At 36.4% G+C, this 18781-nt stretch overlaps 1 protein-coding gene across 2 annotated transcripts; it reads right to left on the bottom strand.

Moving 5' to 3' along the window:
* Positions 1 to 2720: 2720 nt before the first annotated feature.
* Positions 2721 to 14393, bottom strand: LOC147543840 (putative ABC transporter B family member 8). Of its 2 annotated transcripts, none has more exons than XM_086633278.1 (8): positions 13667 to 14393; positions 13527 to 13581; positions 13230 to 13408; positions 6389 to 6846; positions 5584 to 6304; positions 3893 to 5188; positions 3338 to 3756; positions 2721 to 3227 (listed from the first exon to the last, which is right to left on the bottom strand). In XM_086633278.1, exons 1-8 carry the CDS (start codon positions 13922 to 13924, stop codon positions 2876 to 2878), a joined length of 3738 nt encoding a protein of 1245 aa, XP_086489404.1. In that variant the 5' UTR covers positions 13925 to 14393; the 3' UTR covers positions 2721 to 2875. The 2 variants fall into 2 exon arrangements, with proteins under 2 accessions (XP_086489404.1, XP_086489405.1); XM_086633279.1 differs by having other exon boundaries at positions 3338 to 3753.
* Positions 14394 to 18781: the final 4388 nt, after the last annotated feature.

Here is an 18781-nt window from a genome sequence, read left to right as displayed (position 1 = left end):
AAACGTGAATATCTCAAAAGTTGAGAGTATTCCAAATTGTTGTTCTAAAGCCCTTACGGTCAAAATAGTTTATCTTACAAGCTCAGAAGACCAAAAGACCTGCGCAGAGACGGAAACCAACTGTAAATTTTGGCTTGTAACCAAAATAATCATGGAATCCGTATCTCATCAAGTTTTGGAACTTGATAATTTGGTCAATGGAGTAAAACCCATTCGACGGAAAATTGGTTTTCCAAAAGAGAAGACAGAGAAGGATGGAAATATTAGGGTTTCCCAAAACTAGACAAAAAGATAAAAGATTCATACCAAGAGACTATGAACGAGATCTCCACACTAACATAGTAAAGTAAAAAACCGTCCTCCCTAATAACATTATGAAAGTAAAAGGTTAACGACTTAAGAAGTTAGTAAAAGACGCATACTTCGGGAATCCGTCGATGGATTATAGCAGGCAAGAGTTGGAATCTTCGATTCAACGAGGTAATCAACGGACCGTTGATTCCTGGAGAAAGAAGAAAATATTGAACCTCGTGAGTTTAAGAAGGTAAGTGGGAGTAACAGGCTTTCTAGGTCCAGTATGCATCTTACATACCAGAAGTTGAGAACAACATAAAGATGTTGTAAAAAGTTAAGAACTGACTCAAAAGGACCACACTCAAAAGGATAAAATGCTTTTAGGAATCAAAGATCTATAAGCATAAGATCGAGAGGATGACAAGGATTTAGTTAAGAAACAAGGTACCTTAAGATTCTTAAAATACGCACTTGAAAAACTCTATAAGAGAAATTCGACCCAAAACTCATGACAGAGAGCAAAGCAAGACTTAGAGTCTAATAGGCATAGATGAGCAAGCACGCGTGAGAAAGATATTTATGTCCAGAAAATAAAATCGGTCATGTTGGACATGATTATCATTAAGACATCTGCAACGCTGAAGAGTAAATGAGATGTCGACATCTGAATTCAGATTAAAGAATCTAAACCACAACTTAAGAGCACCCTAAATGAGATGTCGACATTCTGAAACAAGTAAATTATACCATCAAAACATAAAAACTTACTTGATTAAGATGTTTAGCTTGTCCTTTGATGAAACCCCTTCCAATTTCTATAAAATTCGAAACCGAATACTCTATTAAAATTCAGATTACAGAAATTCAGAGTTTTAGAAAGAGAAAGTGTAAGTCTCTTACCAAAATCATCAAAACCTAGCTCAAACAACTCCTTTATGCTCGAATTAAACAAAACCAGATTTTCCCTTTGAAATACTATCAAAATTCTCTCTTTGGTTGAGTTTCTTTTCATTCCCAAACCCAAACCCAAACCTTAGTTCAGTCGAGCAAAAGAGAGTTGGAAAATCTGATTTCTTTTCTTCTCTTATTCATTTCCACGGATTTACAGTTAGGTCCCTGTTTTTTACCTGATTGCAAAATACCCCGAATTTTGGACTGTTTGCTGATTTAGCACCTCTTTTGACTTGAACCAATTGCTGAATAGTCCCTCAATTTACCTTGAAAACATGGGATGTTACAGTTATAAAAGCGGGTAAAAGGAAAGATAGGATTGACATGAAGCTGAGTGGGAGTACAAGAATGGATAGTGTTATCTTGGGCAGCCTAAAGAAAGGGAAAAGGCAAAATAGAAATTAATTTCTATTTTCAACTATTTCCTTAATTTTATTCAAAAGGGGCTTTTTGGAAACCTAATTAGGGTTTTACTCTAACTTATGGTTCTATATAAGGTCTTTTAGGACTCGAATAAGGTGTGGATTTTTCTTAAGGAGCTCTCTTATTCTACAACATCAAGTAGAGTAAGAAAGAGATAATTAATCTCAACTATCTATCTAGTCAAAAGAAGAAGTGTTGTTCAATCTAACCACCATTGGGGAGTTCTAGCTAACAAGAAGGTGGGATATCAAGGTGATTGCTCGGTGTCCCAAGTAGAGGAGCTGCAATTAGAGCTATTGGTCTTTTCAAAAGAGATTGGAAAGGTTCGAGGGAAAACTAGCGATTAAGGTAATCTCTAACTCTTAATTCATTATTAGCTTATGCATGAGATCCTGGGGATATACTAGTGTTAGACATACTAGCTGTTTGAGATTCCGCTACCAACACGCGGAGACCACATAACCCTACAAAGACTCCATTAAAGTTTACTGAAATCGTATAGACTGAGATTGTGATTTTCGAGCCTCAGTTTTGATACCATATAATAACCCCAAAGTATGAAGATAGGTTTTCAGTAAGGGTGGGATTGTGTTATTTCATTAACCATCAAGAACTCATCCTTACTCTATTTATGGAGTTTACATTCTAGAGAGAGAAAGGACAACAGAGTAAAGTATTGGGAAGACAAAGTTCGTTAATGCTCTGACAAGTCATAATAAACTTTGACTTAGATTGACCTTTCCCTAGGAGTTCCTATAGACACATAACAGAAACAGAAATACAAATACTTGGTAACACTCCAATTACACTTATAGCCATTGGACATCTTCATACAAATACTTGGTAACACTCCAATTACACTTATAGCCATTGGACATCTTCTTCATCTTCTGTAATAGGAACAATACTTTTGTAGACCCCTCTGATTGCTAAATGAAATCTAGCTTTCTATCAAAAAAAGTACTAGGTCGACGCAAGATATGCCTATGGATCATATGCTCAATTTTTCTCAATAAAAGTTATGCTAGGCCCAAGTATGCCATACATAAGGGTGAGTTTTAATAGTAATTATATTGAACTAATTAGTTATTCCAAGGCTAGCTATCACTCACCCAGTTGTGGGTCCAAACTCCAAAGCTTACAAACCTAATGTCTAATACAATGTCTTACTAAATTTACAATATCCCCACACACACAGATATATTGGTCATTTTTGAATGCTAGCAAGGTTGAAGAAGGCTCCTCGTTTGGACTTAAGTTCTTGGTACGTTCCTCGTTCGACAACCCTCCCTTCTGATACAAAGGCGATTGAGTCGAGTTTCTTGATTGTGTTAAGTCGATGTGCCACTACAATTGTTGTCCTTCCAACCATTATTCTGTCTAATGCTTCTTGTACAACTTGTTCTGACTGCACGTCAAGAGCACTGGTAGCCTCATCTAATAACAATATAGTTGGATTCCGAATTATACCTCTTGCGATAGCGATTCTTTGCTTTTGTCCTCCTGATAATTGCACTCCTCGGTCTCCACATTCCGTCTCATAACCATCTTTTAGCGATCTACACATTCGATCATAAGTCTTGTAAATAATTGTTTTCGTTGGATATGATAATTATTGGCAATAACAAAACAAAAAAAGCGAAAGAAATAGTCCATTTCAATAACTTACGAAATGAAGTCATGAGCATTAGCAGCTTTAGCAGCCTCCACCACTTCAGTCTCAGATGCTTCAACCTTTCCAAAGACAATGTTGTCGCGTATGGTGCCTGAATAGATTACAGGCTCTTGACTTACAAGGGCAGTGTGCTTTCTGTACCATCCTATATCAAGTTCTCTTATATCTACTCCATCAACCTTAACTACTCCTCTCTCAACATCATAAAATCTTAAAATCATCCCAATTACTGTTGATTTTCCACACCCACTTTTACCAACAAGCCCAATGCTTGTTCCTGCCTTGACCTTCAATGAAAATTGTTGTAGCACTAGACAATCAGGCCTAGTTGGGTATGCAAAATCGACCTTGTTCATTTCTATTGTCCCCGTTAGTCTCTCCATCTTCGTCCCTTTTGTGTCATTGCTATCCTGCTAAACATTTAAGTCAAATTGTTAAACAATCGCTTTCCTTAAAAGCTTATAGGAGACTTTTATTTCAAATTTATACAAGTGTCGCTGGTGGGCTGATAGCCCACTATTCCCAATCATATACATGTTAAATACTTACTTGGCAATTAGATCCTGGGATCAAGGATCGTCGGTCAAGCACCTCAAAAACGGATGCCACTGCAGTTGCACCCTTTGCTAGGTCGGATGTCATGCTCCCCGCCTCAGCTATAACCCTACCAGTGCTTACTAATATGAAGAAAGTTTTGAAAACGTCCCCAGCTGATATTTGGCCTGACTCAACAAGTTTCCCACCATACCAGAAATCCAAAGCCCATGACATAAAAGTAAGACATAGTGCAGACCCCATTCCTATGCCTGCAAACCATGACTTCTTTGTTGCTTCTTTCCTTGGCTCCTCTTGAGCTTCATCAAAAAGATGAAGAACCTTTCCTACACTTGCAAAAGAAGTCACAATTCTATGATTATAGACTGCTTCAACTGCAATTTGAGTACTTTGGTGTTGTGCCTTTACAAAGTTTACTGAGATACTTGATAATAAAACTTTTCGAACATAAAAACATAGGATTGTTAGAGGTTGAATTGCAATCATGACCAGTGCGAGCTTCCAAGCTATGACTAGGCCCATAATCATGGCTATCATAACCGCAGAAGTGGTCTGGACTAATAAAGAGACCCTATCAGCAATTAGTGACTTAACCATAGAAGCTTCGTTAGTAAGCCTAGAGGACAATGCACCACTAGAATTTTGCTCTTGATCAAACCATGCTGCTTCGAAAGTAAGGATCTGCTCTAGCATTCTTAATCGAATTCTTCTAGTTAAGTTTTCACCCATATAGGCAAAATTGTAATGTTGGATGAGGTTCACAAAGATGGAGATGATAGTTAAGGATGTAAAGATTAAAGAGTAGGTACGTATACGAGCTTTCATCTCGTCATGACTTTGGAGGAAAAATGCTGAAATCATACCACCGATTGTTAAGGCGTAAACGGGTTGGATTGCACCGAAGAATAGAGCGAAGAGGCTACCGGTGATTCCTTGCTTCCATTCAGGATAATTCAAAGATAAAAGTCTGTAGAAGGATGGTGGAGGATGAGAGTGGGTAATGGTGGATGAACTGTCAACAGGCAATGGAGAAGCAAAGGGAGAAGCAGGACTTGATCTCGTTAAGCTGAAGCGGTTTGCACTACTCCGTGTGACAGAAGACTTCCGAGCTTCGCAGATATTTTCACGGTCATCACAACTAAACTGTCTTTGTAACTTCGCGAGATTTGCGTAATGACCGTTTTTTCGGTTGATGAGGTCACTGTGAGAACCGATCTCGATGACACAGCCGCCATTAACAACTGCAATTTGATCTGCATTTTTTATTGTCGAAAGCTTGTGGGCAATAACCTGATAATGAAAGGATGATACAGGATGTAAGAAATATATAAAATAGTTAGTCATGGTTGTATTGTTTACAGTGAGAATAGTCCCACATGGGAAAAGGGTGATCCAGTAACTAAGAATGTAATGTTTAGGTCATCTCCACTCATAGCTAATTGGTTTTGAGTTGAATGACAACAAAACTAGCATGATATCAGAGCTAGGTCCACACGTCATAGGTTTTAAAAGCCACACGTACTCCACATCACCTTAAAAGAGACTTAGTCTCGAAAAGCGCCACAAGCCACACATGAGGAGGCGTGTGAGAATAGTCCCACATTGTGTCTAGGTCCTCTCTACTCATTGCCAATTGGTTGGAGTTGGATAACCACAAGATTAACATTAACTATAAAATAGTGTACCAGTGTTGTCCTTCCAATTGAGGCTTGATCAAGTGCAGTTTGGACCAATGCTTCAGATTCTGAATCAAGGGCACTAGTTGCTTCGTCGAGAAGGAGAATGGCTGGGTTCTTGATAATGGCTCTAGCAATGGCAATCCTTTGCTTCTGTCCGCCAGATAAAAGCGCTCCTCGTTCACCAACTTTAGTCTCATAGCCTTCTGGGAGTTGCCTTATGAAATTATGAGCATTAGAAGCCATTGTTGCAGCTACAATCTCATCCATTGTTGCATCTGGTTTCCCAAACATAATATTCTCCTTTATCGATGTCCCAAACAGCGCATGTTCTTGACTTACAAGACCCATTTTCCCTCTTATCCATTTTAGTTGCACTGCTTTTATGTCTATACCATCAATCCTTACTACTCCACTGTTTGAATCATAAAAACGTTGTAACAATGCGATTGTAGTCGATTTCCCACACCCACTTGCTCCAACCAGGGCAACTGTCTGTCCTGCTTGAACCTTAAGATTAAAATCTTTGAGAACAATAGAATCAGGTCTAGAAGGGTATCGAAAGTTGACATTCTCGAAATCAACTTCACCACAAATTTGATCTAGTATTATACCCTCTGGATTTTCCCCATCGATGATTGGGACTCGATCGATCCTCCTAAAAATTCTTGTTGCAGCACCTGTAGCTTCTGTGAAATACTTAAGATCCGGAAGAGCCACTCCAAGTGATCTGCATTATTCACAATATTAGCAGCAATTCGTACTTCTAGAATAACCTCATGCTCTGATTACTTATTGAAAGAAAATTACTCACAGTCCACTTAAGACGAAAGAGATCCCAGCTGCGTAAATTCTTCCGCCACTCTCTCCTTTATACATTACTAACCGGCTGCCATACCAAGCAAGGAAAGCCCAGATGGAGAACGAAAGTCCCGTGCTCCCAACCGCTAACCCTTTCGCAATGCCTTGCTTGATCCCTAGCTTAACAGTTCTATCAAGAATTATGGAGTATCTCTCAATAATCGTCCTTTCCGCTGTGAAAGAATAGACAGTTTTGATTGAACTTAAAGCTTGTTCTATAATTGCATTTGCTTTACTATATTCCTTGTGTGACCTCTTAGAAAGGCGAAGAAGGTACTTCCCATAAATCATTCCAGGTATTATGAGTAGAACAAGTAATGGAAATGCTAATAAAGAGAGCCTCCATGAAAAGTACATTGAGAATGCAATCCCTGATATGAAGGCTGATGAGTGCATCAAGAACAAGGGTACCTGTAAACAAACATGCTCACTTGTGTTGAAGTTCCGCGAACAAGCCAAAAAAGATGTAGAGTTCGGTTGTAGTGTATGTGGGTGGTAATTTTTAGTAACCCAAAGTCTCAGTATTACCGATATGTTTACCACTTTTGCTTCTAAGGTCCAAACCCGACGGCTAATGGATCTTGTTCTTAGCAAAAGGTCTGTGAGGCGCACCCTAAAGTACTCAATGCTTACTATGTTCGATCGTGCACCTATAGCCACTACAATGGTTTAGTCAATATAAGACTATTGCATTAAGGATACATCAAAGTAGAAAAGTTTCAACTAAAATAACAAATCAAGAGAAAAGTTCTTGGGCCTTTTGGCAGAGAGTAACTTCATTTCGAAGACTAAAAAAACCTTTTTGCATAGACATAAAGAGAGTTCTTTGCCATACCAAGAGAGCTATTTTTTGGTGTAAACAAAAAATTCATTCTTATATTCTTTTTTACTTTTCATACTTCAAATTTTATACCTTTACTACTTTCAAAAAATGGAATGTCTCGGAGAATGAAAAGTTTTCTCATTTGGAAGATAATGTAAATATGTAATTATAGATCCTCAAGAGAAGATCATATTCTTCGAAAATATAAACAAGAAAAACATTTAAGAGATATAAAAAAATTAAAATATATATATATATATATATGAAAATTAGTCCTAAAGAAAGCCTTTTAGCAAAGGTGCAGAAATCATATTCAATATCAAGTAAAGTTATTTAGTGACCAGTTTAATTAGTTAAAGCTCTTTTTGAATTTATTATATATTATCATCATTGTTTCATTTGTGCTGGTTCCACTGAAAAAGAATCTCTCTCCTCTTTCAATCTTAAATGGTACTGCATTGGCACCCTTCCTAGTCTCCTACTCACTCGACTCTCCAGGATCATCTTATCGTTCACTATCAATATTCTACGTATCATTATCAATATTCTACGTAAATGTACATCTTCAAATCTCAAAAATACTAGTAAGATTGGTCTCAGGAAGTCAAGTAAGGGGTTAAGCTAGGTTTATTTTGTATTTGTTTTACTAGACATTTTTCCAGAGAAAGTGATAGAAAAGTCAGAAAACTGTAATAGATGACATTATAATACATTACTAATTCACCCATGTGTATTTCATTGGCAATTTAGAATACATTCTTTATATGTACTGTACTTTTTAAGCAAATAGTTGATACCATCTTCCAATAAAAGAATCTGATATAATCACACCTTAATCATGCTAAATTACTTTTTAAACCACCGTCCTAGTTTTAAGTTTATTGTGTTTAAGAATCCTTTGGGTTTTTTTTAGGAGATGCACAACTAACTGGTCAAACAGTTGTCGGTAGAAATGTAGTATGTCATTAGGGTATTTATATGGAAATGAGAAAAGTGTTGGGTGCTAAGGAAGATTATGAATTTATATAACTTGAGAAAGATATTTGATTGCTAGATAACTTAATTTTTTTCTGATTTTTCTAACTTGTTTTTTGCTTGATCAACAACATTACAAAACACCTCTATTTATAGTAGAGGATTTAGCACATCTAGCAAAGCCTAGAGACTTCCACATTGGAACTTACAAGTCATAGTCTAAGCTTATCTCTAGTCTAAACTTATCTCTAGTCAAACTTCTCTAGACCCATCTATCTTGAAGACCACCACAACTCATTTACTCCCCTCTAGATTTTTCTAACACACTTAGAAATTACAAATTACATTTTTTAACACCCCTTCTTAATTTGTAATTTGCATGTAGTTCTTGAACTTGAGAAATTTTTCCGTTGTAATAGCTTTTGTGAAGATGTCGGCCCATTGCTCATTGGTGTTGACAAATTGAAGTTGAATTTCTTCTTGTTGTACCAAATTGCGAATGAAATGATGACGAAGTTCAATATGCTTTGTGCGGTTGTGAAAAACCGGATTTTTCGTCATTGCTATTGCGGACATATTATCGCAATAGATAGTTGTCGGACCTTGTTCCTTTTGAAATAAATCTTCTAGAATTCTCCTTATCCAAACGACTTCACATGATGCATCGGTAGCGGCAATATACTCATCCTCCGCGGATGATAAAGCAATAGTCTTTTGCTTTTTTGATGCCCAAGCAATAACTTTAGATCCCAACTTAAAAACATATCCGGACGTACTTTTCCTATCATCAAGAGAACCAGCCCAATCACTGTCAGTAAAACCCACTAATTTGTTTTCATCTTCAGTCACATATTTTATTCCATGGTTTTTTGTTCCTTGAATGTAGCGTAAAATACGCTTGGCAGCGGCAAAGTGAATTTTACTCGGCTTACTCATGAATCTAGAGATGAGACTGACGGGATAAACAATATCTGGCCTTGTATTTGTTAGATAAATAAGATACCCAACCAGACTTCGATAAATTTTAGGATCGACCTTAGGTGCTCCGTCATTTAATTGCAATTTTTTATTTACACCAATAGGTGTAGCAACAGACTTGCAATTTGACATTTGAAATCTTTTTAATAGGTCTTCAACATATTTCTCTTGGGAAATAAGGATCTCTCCTTTTGATTGACGAACTTGAATTCCGAGAAAGTATTTCATGAGACCTAAATCTGTCATCTCATATTCCTTCATCATGGATTTCTTGAATTCTTCAACCATCCTTAGATTTGTGCCTGTAAAAATTAGATCATCTACATATAAACAGACAATTAGAAAATTATTTCCTTCTTTCTTCACATATAAAGATGGTTCACTTTTGCTTTTGTGAAAATTATTTTGCTGAAAATATCCGTCAATTTTACTATTCCATGCTCGGGGGGCTTGTTTTAAGCCATATAAGGCTTTCTTTAGTCTGTATACTTTATTTTCTTCTCCTTTTATTTTGTATCCTTCCGGCTGCTCAACATAAACTTCTTCTTCCAATTCTCCATTTAAAAATGCTGATTTAACATCAAGTTGAAAAACTTGTAATTTCATTTGAGCGGCTAATGCAAGAACAATTCTGATTGTCTCCATTCTTACTACCGGAGCAAATGTTTCATTAAAGTCAATACCGAGTTGTTGAGAATAACCCTTTGCAACTAGGCGAGCCTTATGTTTTTTAATTGATCCATCTTCATCAAATTTGGTCTTGTAGATCCATTTTAATCCAACAACATCTTTTTCTTTTGGAGGATCTACAAGTTCCCAAGTTTGATTTTTTTCTATAGTTGTCAATTCTTCATTCATGGCATTTCTCCATACTTCTTCTTTTTCTGCTTCTTTGAAATTTTGTGGTTCATAAGTGAAGAAAGAAAATCCACATGATTCGTAGATATCATTTAGAGAACGTGTCTTTCTTGGAGGTGATTCAGAATCCGAAGAATCCTCATCAAAATTTGGAGAATTTTCAACTCCTCCATTTTCAGAAATTTGTGGCATCTCAGATAAATTTGATGAAGGAGAACTTTGATCTTCTTGACAATCATTAATTTGGAAAAAATCAGATTTATTTTCAATTTGAGAAGAACTTTTTCCCCATTCCCAAGATTTCATCTCATCAAAAATAACATCTCGAGAAATACCAATTTATTAGAGATGGGATCAAGAAGACGATAACCTTTGGATTCATTACTATAACCAATGAAGATGAATTTCTCACCCTTCTCATCAAATTTTTCTTTTCTCAAAGGAATGTGAGAATATGCCAGACAACCAAAAATTTTGAAAAAATCTACTTGAGGTTTTTTTCCATGCCAAGCTTCATATGGAGTAATATTTTGAACTGCTTTTGTCGGAGACCGATTTAATAAGAATACCGATGTATTTACTGCCTCAGCCCATAGATTATTTGGAAGTCCTTTTCCCTTCAACATGCTTCGAGCCATTTCTGCAATTGTCCGATTCTTCCTTTCGGCCACACCATTTTGTTGTGGACTATAACGAACTGTAAGCTCTCTTTTAATACCTTTTTCTTTGCAATAATCCATGAAGGGTTTATAAATGAATTCTCCACCTCGGTCAGTTCTGAGAGTCTTCAATTTTTGGCCACTTTGTCTTTCTACAATAGCCAAAAATTCTAGAAAAAAACCAAATGCTTCTGATTTTTGCTCAAGAAAATAAATCCACATCTTTCTTGTATAATCATCAACAAATAAGAGAAAATATCTCTTATTACTAAGTGAAGGTGTTTTAGTTGGTCCAAAAATATCGGCATGTACCAATTCAAGTGGTGCAAGGGCTCTTGAAGAGACTTTTGGAAAAGGAAGCCTATGCATTTTTCCGTAAATACACCCTTCACAAATTTCATCATTTTTTGAGATGTAAGGAAGACCAACCACCATATTTTTCTATTTTAATAATTTCAACCCTCTATAATTCAAATGACCATATCTCAAATGCCAAATATGAGCCATATCAACTTCACTTTTGAATGAAACATTCTCACATTTTGGCATAATAAGATAGAAAACATTATTTGAGGTCATTTGGACAGTGGCCACAATAAGATTTGTTCTTTTATCAACAATCTCACATTCTCCATTGTCAAAATGGAGAGAGTAATTTTTCCTCATGAGTTGCCCCACACTTAAGAAATTTTGTGTTATACCGGGAACATAAAGAACATCATGAATAAATTTATCACCTTTATTTGTAGCTACTGCAATCACACCTTTTCCTCCGGCAGTTTTTAATTTTCCATCACCAAGCTTTACTTGAGTAGAAACATTTTTTTCAAGTTCTACAAATAATTCTCTATTTCCAGTCATATGATGGCTGCATCCGCTGTCCAAATACCAAATATCCGATGGGGGTGTTTCAACATTCATGCAAGAAAATAACTGTGCTTCTTGTTTTTCTTCTGTAAAATTAGCTTCACTTTTTCCTTTTTGAAACCAACAATCTCTTTGAGAATGATTGGGAATTTTGCATTTGGTGCATTTAAACCGACATTCCTTAGATTTATGACCAACTTTTTTGCAACAGAAACAATAAGGAGCAGAATTTCCTTGAGAATTTTTTGTGTTGACGAACTTCCCTCGATTGTGTTCTTTTCCTGGAGATTGGAAAGAACCTTGTCCTTCTTGATGCTTTTCAAAATAATTTCTTTTTTGGAAAAACTTACTTCCATTTTTTTGTTGTTTTGAAATATTAATCTTTGATTGAAATGCTTGCTCCACCGGACTACTTTGATATCTATTGATTCTACTTTCATGAGCTTCAAGAGAACTAATTAGTTCATAAAAAGAGAGAGAAGATAAATCTTTAGATTCTTCAATTGCGGCTACAACATGATCGAATTTTTGCGGCAAACTTCGAAGAATTTTTTGCACGATTTTTTTGTCTTCGATAGTATCTCCAAGACTTCTAATTTTGTTAATAAGTTCAGTAACACAAGATGAAAAAAGTTGAATATTTTCACTCTCCTTCATTCCCAAATTATCAAACTCTTTCCACAATGATTGAAGCTTAATAACAATAACTTTTTCGGAACCTTGAAATTCCTTTTTCAAAATATCCCATGCAATTTTAGCTTTAGTTGCACCCATAATTCTGTGAAAGATCGATTTACTAACCCCTTGTTGGATGTATTGCAATGCTTTTGCATCCTTTTCAATTAGCTCTTTCAATTGAGCTATTGTTTTGCCTTCTTCTTCATAACCTTCATCAACTAATTCCCATAAATCTAGTGATACATAAATTGTCCTCATTTGAATGCTCCAATAATCATAGTGTTCTCCATCAAAAATTGGTATTGGAATTAGGTGAAAGATTGAAGGTGGAATTTGAAGATGGTGTTGACATTTCTTTATGAGATTGAAATAGATAAAGGGGATAATTGGCTCTGATACCAAATTTGTTGGGTGCTAAGGAAGATTATGAATTTATATAACTTGAGAAAGATATTTGATTGCTAGATAACTTAATTTTTTTCTGATTTTTCTAACTTGTTTTTTGCTTGATCAACAACATTACAAAACACCTCTATTTATAGTAGAGGATTTAGCACATCTAGCAAAGCCTAGAGACTTCCACATTGGAACTTACAAGTCATAGTCTAAGCTTATCTCTAGTTTAAACTTATCTCTAGTCAAACTTCTCTAGACCCATCTATCTTGAAGACCACCACAACTCATTTACTCCCCTCTAGATCTAACACACTTAGAAATTACAAATTACATTTTTTAACAAAAAGTACCGTCCAAAAGTAGCGCCTAGGTGACCGTATCAGAAAAGAAAATGGGTAAAATGGTAATTTTACACATTTACAATTACCATTTTGCCCCTTGTCTTTTCTGATACGATCACCTAGGCGGTACTCAGGACAGTAACCCTATCAGCTATGTATTTTCATAGGTTTTTGATGATAACTATATGGTTTTTTGATATACACAGACATATATATTACCTTTTCACTGAGTACTTCTTGTATGAGGGATGTTTCCTTAGATATACTATTAATAATTTCTGAAGTAGTTGCTTCTTGTGAATCAAAGAACCCAACTTCTTGTCTAAGAATTGCTTCCAAATACTTGTATCTAATCCTAAGCACTTGACGCTCGCTCGTTCGACTCCAACAATAACCTTCTGCAAAGATGATTTAGTAAAAACTATATATTAGTACTTTGTACATACATAAATCATGTCACATTATAATCTTTGTTTTCTTCTTGAGATAAACTAAGATTAGAGCTTCAACACATACCCATAAAAGCCACCACCAAGACTGCTAATCCCAAGTAAACAAAGTGAAGACTGCACTATAAAACTCAAACAAAAGCTTGTTTAAGGGAAAGTTAAGTTATAAAGAGAGAGTGTGTGTGAGAGAGAGATTTGAAGCTTTACCTTTTCAACTTCTTTCATGAAATTTCCATGGTTGTCTTTCGTCTTACCATACCCTAAGCTGTCCATTAGACGGCTAGCAAAGAGTAATAACCAGTTGGTGGACATTCCATCTCCTATTGCTCCAATAGTACCGAATACCATTAATAAAACATCAATCCTATCAGCATATCTGAAAATTACAGCTAAAGATTTCTTCTCTGTAATACTTCTCATCTCCCCTTTGTCTAGCTCATCAATCTTCTCCTTCGAAGCGTTCATCTTTGTTGTTGTAGATTGATTAATAGTATGGAAGTTGGATGGAGGTTCTGCAAGATATACACAATAGAAAAGAAACCTACAAAACCTAAGGAGGAAGAAAAAGATGGAGGTGAGCTAATAATGAGTACTATTAGTTTATCTAATTAGTAACTTGTGAGTCATAAGAACATAAATATATATAGTGAGGAACAACATCCTAGTACTTTCCAATAATTGACAGCTTTTGCCAATCAGAATAGATTAAACCTCATTAGCCTTGTAGTTGTCAAGTTTGTGGTCATCTAATTCAAAACTAATTGGCAATGAGTAGAGACGATTCAGACATTATATTTTAGATTGCTAGTTCATCCATCTCTCATTTGACATTAGTCTCACATGAAGGCTCTACAACCCCTACCCAAAGACCTTAACATAAGTTGGCAATAGCTAGTATATTTTCCAGGTAAGTACCATATACCCTACCTCTAATGAATCTTCTTTATTGGAATTAGTTGGATATACTAAGCTTTGTTACTATTTTCTTTTTTTGTTGAGTTAGCTTTGTTACTATTTTATCATTATTTTTTCATACCAACAAATCATAGGCAAGCATTGATGGGATAAATATTTAAACATCCTCTTTTTGTTATAAAACTCTTTGTAGTATTAACATATTAGGCGCCTCTTAATAAAAAAATAGTTTGTGGGTATGTGAGGTAAGGTTGTAGTACAAACCTACATTAATTGGCAGCCTTAGATTAATCTTAAACTCTTGCTAGGGTTAGGTTAGATTGTAAAGAGCTTTAGAAAGCAATTCCATTTTATATTTAAAAGTATTGTATGTGACATGTCTTTGTCGCAAGCTTTTGATAATTCAACTAAATACCATTTTAGGAAAGCACTAGAAAAGCAAGATAGACCATCCATGAACCATTTTGGCGTTTAGAGAGATAGAGAGAGAGAGGTCCACTTTACATATAAAGATCGACCATGCATGATTTTATGTAGCCCATTTGCATACTTACCAGTAAAAAGCAAGATATGTCCAAACTAAAGAAGATTCTGACAGGATGCTAAAGTATTCAGTTAAGGGTTACTTTCATATACAAATAAATGTCCGCGAAGACCAGCGGAAAATTGGCCGAGAACCCATCTGGCAGGCCGGCTAAATGGACCGACTTTCGAGGCCGACCACGGCCCGAAAGGTCACGTGTCCGGCCCCGATTTGTCCGGCCGTGAGGAGTGAGAAAGAGCCGGCCCGATTGGCCAGGTCACTTTTAGTGTCGTGGGTGGCCTCGAAAATCGGGTCATTTAGGACGATTGCCTTCAAAATGTGGCCCAATTTCGGATTTGGCTTGAGAATTTCATTTTGAGTCCCTCTTCTTTCCACTTAATTCTCTGTTATCCGAACTCCTCTATTTTTAATTGGTAATTGACTGAGCAGTCTATAAGCACCGAGCCAACTAACCCAGGTATATAAGGGGGAAGTCACCCCCATTATCTCTTCTTCCTTCTTCCAAATCTTTTTCTAAGCACCGATCCAACTAACACAGGTATATAAGGGTGAAGTCACCCCCATTATCTCTTCTCCGTCACCAATACTTACCGCTGGCGACTAAAGTATAAAAAATCATCAATCCGAGTGAGATATTCATCACTGAGTTGTAGTTTACCATCTCTTAAGAAGAAGATAATCGTTGATGAAGGAAGGTTACAAAAATATGAGATGTACATCGAGTGACACTTTCTAACCGATTTCTGGCCACATTTGTAACAAATATTACCTAACCCATTCTTTGATTTTTTCTCATAAGTAATATATGGTTTACAAAAAAAAAAGAGGTTACGTGTAGGGTTTCGTAGTCACCTTGTGTTCTAAGCAGAATCTTAGACGTCTAGCACTAGCTATCAGGATCATATGCAAAAGCTAAAAATGAACTAGGGCGGATTAAAGATTGTACCTGAACTCTTTCCCTCGAAGTAAATACGATGCCTTTATCCCGAAGATGAGAGCTTCAAACTGCAACTTCTCTACTTCAGACACTCGAGCAAGTGACTTGATCTCCGCCTTTAAAGTTAGTTAACACCTTATTCAGAAGTTGAGATGAAGAACTCTTATTCTTTAATTAGATAGATAGGTTGGGAGTTTTTTCTCTAAAATCTCTCTCTCCACTAGATGGTTGTAGAGATAGATTTCCTCTAGAGAAAATTCCACACATTTTTTGTTCTAATTTGATCCTTATATAAAGACCCTAGAATCAGAACCTAATTCGAAATAGGATTCAATAAGGACCACAGAAATGAGAAAACTCGGAGTTCTAATCTGAACAGGATTCCCAGATGAGAGTTCTGACCCATCTGGGACTCCTTAAAGTGGTCGGACAGGGCAGCCCCTTTAGTAGGATGGGCTTGGTCGGCCATAACATGGTCGACCCCTTCTTTTGATACGGTGTACCCTTTTCGGGCCCCGTTCTTCCTATCTTTGTCCGGATCCTATCCTAACCTTTTGGCCTATCAAAATATTGGATCTAATCCAATCTTTTATCTTTTTCCCTCCAAGTCAACTCTCTCTGATCAAGCCACCATTCTTTGGTGTAACCTGTAGTAGGATCCGGTCGATATTAGCCGCGACTCACCGAAGTGATCCGACGATCGTAATTGACTTCTAGCTAAGCATTACGATCCCTAATTCGATTGGACTAGATGATCTTCGGGATAAAATCATCATAATCCTATTCGAAAAATTGAGCGCATCGTCATCTTGGTCGAAGGACAATCCTTCAGAAGGATATCTCTTAAGGACGTAATTGTGATGTTTTTCGTACTGGGTGGGTCTGATACATGACACACTCCTAAGGGTCAACTGATCTGTTGTCATGCCACGTCTCGGGCTGACCAGTCTATTTTGACGTAATTGTGATGTTTTCATTTTTTTCTTTTAGCAAATCTTAGACCTAAAGATGTAACGCCCCTATTTTTATCATATATATATCAAATTAGGTGGAAATAGCAACACTTTAGGTCAATTTGGATTTGGGCTTAATATGAATAGTAAGTTAGTGTGGACCTGAGTATTATAAAATAGAAGTGGGTTAGAAGGAAAAAATAGGGTTGCTTGAGTTGATTATATAAAAAGAGGTGTAGAGCTCTTTTTGTAGATCTAGAACAAAACTTAGAGAGAGAAAGAGAAATGGTATTCTTTGCAGAAGATTTTGATGAATAAGTTGAAGAAATCTATGTATTGTTTATGTTATGGTTAGTATATCTTCTTAATCTTCAACAAGCCACTCTTAGTGAATGAAGAATGAATAAAGAAGAAAAGAGGTAGAGATGGAGTTCTCTAGAGAGACAAAGAGGCATGATTGTGGTCTTGATGTGCAAAAAGAGGTAGATTTCATATCTCCTAATTCTTTTGTAGGCTTTTTCAATTTATTCCATGATAGGTTTAGTATTTTTAATCACTTAAGTTCTATAAAGAATGATTGAATGATTTAGATATTAGTTCTATCTTGAATTCCATAAAACATCTGTATAGGACAATATTTTGATCTAGATTAAAACTAGATTTGGTATTGATTGGTAATGAATCTCGGTTGTATCTTATATGGTTGGAAAGGTATGTTTGTCTACTTTTTAGTGGTTCAAACGGTGAGTTAATTGGTGTTCCGATGAAGGAGTTATAATAGTTTTCGTACGAGGTATCACAGTAGTCCCTATTGTATTTCGGTCTAGATTAAAATTGGATCTGGTATTGATTGGTAATGATTCTCGGTGTGTATCTTATAAGTTTGTAAAGGGATGTTTGTCTACTTTCTAGTGGTTCAAACAGTGAGTTAATTGGAGTTCTGAGCGAGGAGTTATAATAGTTTTCGTACGAGGTGTCGCAGCAGTCCTTACTGTAATTCTGTCTAGATTAAAATTAGATCTGGTAATGATTGGTAATGAATCTCAGTGTTTATCTTATATGGTTAGAAATTTCTGTTTGTCTACTTTCTAGTGGTTCAAACGGTGAGTTAATTGAAGTTCCGAGTGAGGAGTTATAATAGTTTTCGTACTAGGTGTTGAGACAATCTCCAATGAACGAATTGATTGAGATAATTCACATGGTTTCTATTCTTTAAGCAATGTATTTCCTAGGTAGATGATACCTTATATTGGTGAGTCTATATTTGTTAACTATTATTTTTATTTATTTGTTTGAGGTTGTGATCCACGTGAGGATCTATTATGAGCATCATTCATTTTGACTTGTCATGTGTTGTTGGCTTGAATGGTTTGGTGAACTTGTTTGTAATTCTTTATTAGAGCCAATGTTTGTGGTGTGATACTATTATGGTTGTATGATGCTATTATGTGTGTGATGTGATGGAGGGTTGTATGAGTTTATGTGGTTGGTTCGACCCTCTCTACCGGATGCGATGTAGGTATGGAGCGTATGGGGTCGGCGCTAACACAATGGATGACCTTGTGGACCACACTGACATTCGAACTATGTTTGTTGTATGATGCTATTATGTGTGTGATGTGATGGAGGGTTGTATGAGTTTATGTGGTTGGTTCGACCCTCTCTACCGGATGTGATCTAGGTATGGAGTGTATGGGGTCGGTGCTAACACAATGGATGACCTTGTGGACCACACTCTCATTCAACCTATGTTTGTTGTATGGTTTTATTATGTGTGTGATGTGATGGAGGGTTGTATGAGTTTATGTGGTTGGTTCGACCCTCTCTACCGGATGCGATGTAGGTATGGAGTGTATGGGGTCGGCGCTAACACAATGGATGACCTGTGGACCACACTCTCATTCGACCTATGTTTGTTGTATGGTTCTATTATGTGTGTGATGTGATGGAGGGTTGTATGAGTTTATGTGGTT

The sequence above is a fragment of the Eschscholzia californica genome, unplaced genomic scaffold, assembly GCF_041429995.1.
Source record: "Eschscholzia californica isolate CP2 unplaced genomic scaffold, dmEscCali1.0.p SCAF_4, whole genome shotgun sequence".
In the NCBI taxonomy this organism is placed as follows: Eukaryota; Viridiplantae; Streptophyta; class Magnoliopsida; order Ranunculales; family Papaveraceae; genus Eschscholzia; species Eschscholzia californica.
This window is presented reverse-complemented; position numbering and strand designations above follow the sequence as displayed.

Coding starts and splice junctions, on each gene's coding strand:
- LOC147543840 (XM_086633278.1), bottom strand. CDS start 13,924: ATGAACGCTTCGAAGGAGAAGATTGATGAGCTAGACAAAGGGGAGATG. Junction 13,582..13,666: donor TCATGAAAGAAGTTGAAAAG/GTAAAGCTTCAA, acceptor TGAGTTTTATAG/TGCAGTCTTCACTTTGTTTA. Junction 3,228..3,337: donor AATGCTCATGACTTCATTTC/GTAAGTTATTGA, acceptor TCGAATGTGTAG/ATCGCTAAAAGATGGTTATG.